Source organism: Salmo salar, chromosome 09 (assembly GCF_965601325.2).
Source record: "Salmo salar chromosome 09, fSalSal1, whole genome shotgun sequence".
Lineage (NCBI taxonomy): Eukaryota > Metazoa > Chordata > Actinopteri > Salmoniformes > Salmonidae > Salmo > Salmo salar.
Window position 1 is genome coordinate 72391942 of NC_138299.1, and position 8407 is coordinate 72400348.

At 43.7% G+C, this 8407-nt stretch overlaps 1 protein-coding gene across 3 annotated transcripts; it reads left to right on the top strand.

Moving 5' to 3' along the window:
• The first annotated feature begins 71 nt into the window (after positions 1-71).
• ran1 (Ran protein) lies at positions 72-3841 on the top strand. Of its 3 annotated transcripts, none has more exons than XM_014212121.3 (7): positions 72-158; positions 1405-1470; positions 1615-1699; positions 2090-2215; positions 2710-2897; positions 3062-3232; positions 3461-3841. In XM_014212121.3, exons 2-7 carry the CDS (start codon positions 1438-1440, stop codon positions 3503-3505), a joined length of 648 nt encoding a protein of 215 aa, XP_014067596.1. In that variant the 5' UTR covers positions 72-158; positions 1405-1437; the 3' UTR covers positions 3506-3841. The 3 variants fall into 3 exon arrangements, with proteins under 3 accessions (XP_014067596.1, XP_014067597.1, NP_001117103.1); XM_014212122.3 differs by lacking the exon at positions 72-158 and adding an exon at positions 218-249; NM_001123631.1 differs by lacking the exon at positions 72-158 and having other exon boundaries at positions 1384-1470; positions 3461-3554.
• Positions 3842-8407: the final 4566 nt, after the last annotated feature.

Consider the following 8407-nt stretch of genomic DNA (forward strand, 5'->3'; position numbering starts at 1 on the left):
ATCACAGTCGCAACGGTTCTTTTGCATCTCAATTGTTACACCAAAAATAGTTTATCGCTGGCGTTGATCACGTGATATGAGCGGAAACTGATTCAGGTCATCGCTGAATCTCCCGCGAACGCAGCCATTTACTCTTTTCCGCTTCGTTTCAACGCCGGGTGAGTCTCAACATTTTTCCTAATGTGACGCTGGTCTAAATTCAATTTCTAATCATTGTGAATCAAAATTGGGACAATCAGAGACACAAAAGTGGGTTATTGGTGTATTTATACCTTCAGTTTAGTAATTATTTTGACAATAAGCGAAGTTATTAGGCAGTTTTATTGATTCTAACACCACGTTAGCTTTGTGTAGCGAAATGCTAGTTAGCTAACGTTAGATGGCAACTTTAATTGTTTCGTTTATAGATTTGATTGAGGATGTTTCGTTATAGGCCACACAAATATCAGATTGTAGCAGTTTTGTGCAGGGTTAATTTGTTACATAACAGAACCATTACTTAGACTAAGTAACCAGAGAACAGATGTGCTGCACAGACATTGTTCCAGCCGAAACTAGAAAAGTGCGGTAGCCTGCTGAATGGCGCACTCATCAAATTGCTAACTAGCTAACGTACGCGCTACCTAGCCATCCTCGGCGTTTAGACTGCATGCTGTGCTAGCTAGCTAACGTGACATCACATGAACTGATTAATACTATATTTAGAAGGCATAACTACAGGCCTGAATGTAGGGTATCGATCGGATTGTTTACACGTTGTAATATCCTGATTCGTCAGATGTCCGGAAATATGCTAGGTTTAGGAATAAGTTGCTAGTTTAATAAAACGCGCAGCTAGTTACCAAGGTTTCTTGTTGGTTAGCTTGGACGCGTGCTGCTATGTCGAAAGGTTGTTTGGTTGTTGTAGTTCAGTGGTTCACAAACTGCTGTGGGGCGGGGGACCTAAAAAATAAAACATTTGTATAAAGGAACTCTGTCAGGCTTTAAACATACTTTTGAAAGTTGTAATAGTGAAATTTCGAAATTGGTTAGTGCATTATCAGTTAATCTTGTGCTGTTCGTCATTGCAAACTTTAGAGAGCTATTTATAACTTGTCAGAAATGTCCAGATCAACTTGCCCATGTCAACTAAGGTTTTTTTATTTAGGATTTTTTAGCCCATATATATTGTAATTTGTCACTCAATATCACATTAAACATGAGAAAATGTGTAGAATTGCAGAAAACAAGATTTAAACCACTTCAAAAGAAATGGACAGTGCAGAATGTTCCCGAGTGGAAAAAGTTTGGGAACCCCCTTTGCAAAACTACAATCTCATTAGCCACTACTAGGTAGTTAGTTGATCCAGGGTAGCCAGCTAACTATACTAGCTAGCTAACCATACCACCCTGTCTGTGTTTTAGGAGAACATAAAAAAAAACACGACACATTCCACAATGGCAGAGGGAGAGCCACAGGTCCAGTTCAAGGTGAGGGTTTTTCCTTGTATCTCTCACATTTACTGTTTATTTTGTTTTAGAACATGAAGCAGGATCATGTTGAGTTAGGTCATGGCTAGCTAGCTGCCGTTTCCCCCCCATGTGTTCCAACTTCTAATGCTCTTACCCTCTCAGCTTGTGTTGGTTGGCGATGGAGGAACGGGAAAGACCACTTTCGTCAAAAGACATTTAACGGGAGAGTTTGAGAAGAAATATGTTGGTAAGTCACTCCCCATCAGCATGTAATTACTTACATCAACCCCCCCAACACGTCCACATGTTTTAGGCCTTTGCACTCAGCCTGTAGTGGTAGAATGGTTTATTGGAGTTTTAGTCATTGGGAGGGAGCCGTGTCACACTGCAGAGACCTCCAATAAGAGAGGATACACGGAGGCACCAGATAACAATGTGCAGCAAGGGATAGACTCGGAATGAAACCAACAGCCACCATTCAACCACCTGCCTTGTAAACACCTGTTTCTAAACTGTCTCTTTCTCTTCTGCCCACTTCCTTATTTCTCGCTACCTCTCCCTGTCACCCTCTCATCGCTCCCTTCTTTCGCCTGTCCTGTTGGGTTTCCGCTCTTCTCTCCCCTTTCCCTCCTTCCAGCCACGCTGGGAGTGGAGGTGCACCCGCTGGTCTTCCACACCAACAGAGGGGCCATCAAATACAATGTGTGGGACACAGCCGGGCAGGAGAAGTTTGGAGGGCTCCGAGATGGCTACTACATCCAAGGTATTGTATAAAGTGCTTGTTTGCTTGGCCTAGAAGTTTTGCTGACCAGGAGGAAGAACTCTGGGCCCTAGTTACTAAAAAAAGCTCCCTGCTCTACTGACTTACTTGCCTTAAGAGCTTTGTATGGAATATCACTGGCCAGTTCTTATAACCGAGAGCTAAAGTTAAGCACATATATATATATATATATATATATATATATATATTTTTTTAATAACCTTGCCCTGAAGCAGATTACTTTTAGTCCATGAAGAAGTTGCCCCCCCCCCCAGGACGTCTAGTAGAGAATCACCAAGCTATTCTGGGTAAACTCTGCCCCCTCCAGTAAGGATGCTATGTTGAGTAGATTCATGTTGTGACACTCCCTTTCTACATCCTTCTCTTGCTTTCTTTACCTCTTCACTCTCTGAATCCCCATCTGTACTTTTTTTTTCTCTGCTCCCTCTTTCCTCTCCACTCTCCTCTTTTCTACTCCCTTGCCTTCTGCTCTCCAGCCCAGTGTGCGATCATCATGTTTGATGTCACGTCCCGAGTCACCTACAAGAACGTACCCAACTGGCATCGCGATCTGGTGCGCGTCTGTGAGAACATTCCCATAGTCCTCTGCGGCAACAAGGTAGACATCAAAGACAGGAAAGTCAAAGCCAAGAGCATCGTATTCCATCGCAAGAAGAACCTCCAGGTAATTATTATACACTTTAATATAGTTGACTAGTGCTGTTGTATAGTAGTGTATCTGGGTTTCTGTGCAAGCTGAGACTAGCCCTGATGAAATAATGGGTAAATAAACATTTTAGACCTCGTTCTCCACAGCTAGGTTATAACCCTCTTCTCCCTCTCTCACAGTACTACGACATCTCTGCCAAGAGTAATTACAACTTTGAGAAGCCCTTCCTGTGGCTAGCACGGAAGCTGATTGGAGACCCCAACCTGGAGTTCGTGGCCATGCCCGCTCTCGCCCCACCAGAGATCCTCATGGACCCCTCCCTCGCAGCGCAGTACGAGCATGACCTGAAAGTGAGTAGAACCGCACAGTGGCTCAGCACGGGTAGATGGACTGCATCTAGACAGTCAAATGTTATCGGTTTAAATTGGATCGGAAGGATCTGATCTCATCAGTGTCTTACCGTATGAAATTGGATCAGAATGGCTAGATAATAACAACATGCATCCATGTTGCCGATTTGTACATGGTGTATCGTTGTAACCCTAACCGTTATTCACTTCTGTCTCCCCCCTCTCCAGGTTGCATCAGAAACAGCGCTCCCAGATGAAGATGATGACCTTTAACCTGTTATGTATTTATGTATGACCCCCACCCCCGTGTGTCAGGAAGTTGTTGGAGTTTGGCCCCTTTTCATGTAAAATCCCGTTGAAGATTTATTTTTATTTTGGAACTTTTTTTCCCGTTTCTGTTTTAAAACAGATAAAAAAATACAAACTTGGTAAAGTCGTGTGGTTCTCTAGTTTCATTGTAAGACACCCGCCCTAGTGCTGGCAAGGTAATGTGCAACTCACCATCATCAAGCACCACTCTCTGCCCTTACCCGGCACACGCTGGGCTAAGGCCGACTGACCGGAAGCACTTGGGGGAATAAACTTTGAATAAAAACATTCTCAAAACAACATGCAGTTGTCTTTTATTTGTTGTTTTGCTAAGTGTTTTGACATGTCATTGGGGGTAGAAGTTGAGCATGGTAGACTTAAATCTTTCCAGTAGCTGATTGTTTAAGCATACTTGCAAGGGTTGGGGGGAATTTCAATTCAGGAAGTAAACTGAAATTCCAATTTCCCTATGAGGAAAAATAATTGTATTGTAATTATCATAATTGAGTGGAAATGAAATGGGCTCTGACTCGGATACTCTGTATTGTGCCGGTGTGGTTTAACTTCTGAAGTAAACGCCACCTACCCAGGTTCCTTTTTGATATGACTTAACAATATATTTAAAATATATCCCAATGTCCTGGTGGGAATATGCATTTGGTTAAAAAACGCAGGTGAACTACCATTTTAAATTTTTGCTTATCAGGTATGTGAGGGCATGTAGCACACTGCAGATGTATTCCATCCTATTTACTCAGGAGGACTTCATTGCAGACTCCTGGTGAGTCTTGAAACACTGGTTTAAGAGGTGCAACTACTTTTTAAATATGGTCACAGACTTGAGGCTAATGTTATGTACTGAACAAAAATATAAACGCAACATGTAAAGTGTTGGTCCCATGTTTCATGAGCTGAAATGGAAGGTCGCATTTTCCATATGCTCAAAAAGCTTATTTCTCTCAAATTTTGTGAACAATTTTGTTTATGTACCTGTTACTGAGCATTTCCCATTTGCCAAGATAATCCAGCCACCTGACCAGTGGCATGTAAAGAAGCTAATTAAACAGTGTGACCATTACACAGTTGAACCTTGTGCTGTGGACAAAAGGCCACTAAAATGTGCAGTTATGCTACAACACAATGCCACAGATGTCTCAAGTGTTGAGTGAGCGTGCAATTGGAACGTTAACTGCAGGAATGTCCACCAGAGCTGTTGCCAGATTATTGAATGTTCATTTCTCTACCATGAGCCGCCTCCAACGTCATTTTAGAGAACTTTGCAAACGTCCAACCGCAAACCACGCCAGCCCAGGACCTCCACATCCGGCTTCTTCACCTGTGAGATCGTCTGAGACCAGCCAGCAGTACTGCTGATGAAACTGAGGAATATTTATATCTGTAATAAAGCCTTTTGTGGGGATAAACTCATGAACTCACTTGCCAAGTGGGTGGGCCTAGGCCCACCCATGGCTGTGTCCCTGCCCAGTCATGTGAAATCCATAGATTACAGCTTAAAATACACTGCTAAAAAAAATCAAGGGAACACTTAAACAACACAATGTAACTCCAAGTCAGTCACACTTCTGTGAAATCAAACTGTCCACTTAGGAAGCAACACTGATTGACAAATTGCACATGCTGTTGTGCAAATGGTATAGACAACAGGTGGAAATTATAGGCAATTAGCAAGACACCCCCAATAAAGGAGTGGTTCTGCAGGTGGTGACCACAGAGAATTTCTCAGTTTCTATGCTTCCTGGCTGATGTTTTGGTCACTTTTGAATGCTGACGGTGCTTTCACACTAGTGGTAGCATGAGACGGAATCTACAACCCACACAAGTGGCTTAGGTAGTGCAGCTCATCCAGGATGGCACATCAATGCGAGCTGTGGCAAGAAGGTTTGCTGTGTCTGTCAGCGTAGTGTCCAGAGCATGGAGGCGCTACCAGGAGACAGGCCAGTACATCAGGAGACGTGTAGGAGGGCAACAACCCAGCAGCAGGACCGCTACCTCCGCCTTTGTGCAAGGAGGAGCAGGAGAAGCACTGCTAGAGCCCTGCAAAATGACCTCCAGCAGGCCACAAATGTGCATGTGTCTGCTCAAACGGTCAGAAACAGACTCTATGAGGGCCCGACGTCCACAGGTGGGGGTTGTGCTTACAGCCCAACACTGTGCAGGACGTTTGGCATTTGCCAGAGAACACCAAGATTGTCAAATTCACCACTGGCGCCCTGTGCTCTTCACAGATGAAAGCAGGTTCACACTGAGCACATGTGACAGACGTGACAGAGTCTGGAGACGCCGTGGAGAACGTTCTGCTGCCTGCAACATCCTCCAGCATGACCGGTTTGGCAGTGGGTCAGTCATGGTGTGGGGTGGCATTTCTTTGGGGGGCCGCACAGCCCTCCATGTGCTCGCCAGAGGTAGCCTGACTGCCATTAGGTACCGAGATGAGATCCTCAGACCCCTTGTGAGACCATATGCTGGTGCGGTTGGCCCTGGGTTCCTCCTAATGCAAGACAATGCTAGACCTCATATGGCTGGAGTGTGTCAGCAGTTCCTGCAAGAGGAAGGCATTGATGCTATGGACTGGCCCGCCCGTTCCCCAGACCTGAATCCAATTGAGCACATCTGGGACATCATGTCTCGCTCCATCCACCAACGCCACGTTGCACCACAGACTGTCCAGGAGTTGGCGGATGCTTTAGTCCAGGTCTGGGAGGAGATCCCTCAGGAGACCATCCGCCACCTCATCAGGAGCATGCCCAGGCGTTGTAGGGAGGTCATACAGGCACGTGGAGGCCACACACACTACTGAGCCTCATTTCACTTGTTTTAAGGACATTACATCAAAGTCGGATCAGCCTGTAGTGTGGTTTTCCACTTTCATTTTGAGTGTGACTCCAAATCCAGACCTCCATGGGTTGATAAATTGGATTTCCATTGATTATTTTTGTGTGATTTTGTTGTCAGCACATTCAACTATGTAAAGAAAAAAAGTATTTAATAAGGTTATTTCATTCATTCAGATCTAGGATGTGTTATTTTAGTGTTCCCTTTATTTTTTTGAGCAGTGTATATTAACTCTGGATTTCAGTACTCTACCCTGCACCCTAGAGACTACTGCCCTATGTACATAGTCATTGAACACTGGTCACTTTAATAATGTTTACCTGCTGTCCTATATAACTAATGCTCCACACTTGCTCTACTCATATACTGTCTATACACACCATTATATACATATTTTTATTCTGGACTCAGACATTGCTTTTGTATTTTTTATGTTAGGTATTACTGCAATGTTGGAGCAAGAAACAAGCATCTTGCTGCACCTGCGATAACATCTGCAAAATATGTGATGACCAATAACATTTGATTTTAATTGCTGATGCTATGGGCTTTGAAGCCACCGGTAGGACATATTGGCGCTCACATATCATTTAAAAGTATACATAAAAGTATGTATTACATGCATTTCTATACCTTCAAAAATATTTTTTACAACGGTGTGGAAGTGCCAAGATGGTGGCTTCAACACAGCGCCCCCAATCAGTAATCTAATGTCTATATAAATAATGTGTTGTGGCCTATTCCCCGCGCTACGCTCTATTAGGTTGCGGTTTGTCAGAAAGACCACCGGGTGTCAGCCTTGTTGCGTCTTAGAGAAATCAACATTCCCCGTCCCGCAAGGCGCTGATTGTAGCCTCACTGATTGTGGACTCGTAACAGCCACTGGTCCAATCAGAATGAGACGATGCAGGATTTCAACAATTCTCAACATTCACGAACGTTTCAGTCCTCAAATTCACTTGAATAGGATTTGTGTTGATTATTGATTGGTTATGTCAGTTAAGTGTTTAGTGTGTATTTTGAGAGAGAGAGAAGGGAAAGTATGGTATTGTGCGCGAGGCTAGATGGCTACTTGCCCACTCTCATTCGTGGTGGTGCCATAATAAAACACTACAAAAGCTATCAAACTATCACTCATGGGCCACCCATAATAAACCCTTTCCTTGTCCGCACCACCCGCTTAACAGAGGGTGGTGCGATCTATCTGACGCATCACCGGGGGCAAACTACCTGCCCTCCAGGACACCTACAGCACCTGATGTCACAGGAAGGCCAAAAGGATCATCAAGGACATCAACCACCTGAGCCACAGCCTGTTCACCCCGCTACCATCCAGCGGTGAGGTCAGTACATGTGAATCAAAGCTGAGACTGAAAAATAGCTTCTATCTCAAGGCCATCAGACTGTTAAACAGCCGTCACTATCCTATTTCCACCCGCTTACATAACCCTGCACCTTAGTGGTTGCTGCCCTATATACATAGACTTGGAATCACTGGCCACTTTAATAATGTTTTCATACTGCTTTACTCATCTCATATGTATATACAGTATTCTATTCTACTGTATTTTAGTCAATATCACTCTGACATTGCTCAATCTAATATTTATATTTTTCTTAATTCCATTATTTTACTTTTAGATTAGTGTGTATTGTTGTGAACTGTTAGATACTACTGCACTGTTGGAGCTAGGAACACAAACATTTTTCGCTACACCCGCAATAACATCTGCTAAATATGTGTATGTGACCAATACAATTGGATTTTAACTGAGAGAGAGATGACATATCTTTGTGACTGTGAATGGGTGAATGTTAGATCCCACTAGAGGTGAGGCAGAATAGGCTATAAACATCGACCCTGTGTAGGCCTAATTACCAAACAAATGCACGCACATACCCCTGAGTAAATACGCTGAGACGTGGTGCACATTCCGATGCGTGCAGGCTTTTTCTACGAGAATATCCTAATGTACATCATATTGTCACTGTCAATGTGGGTGTTTTCACTCT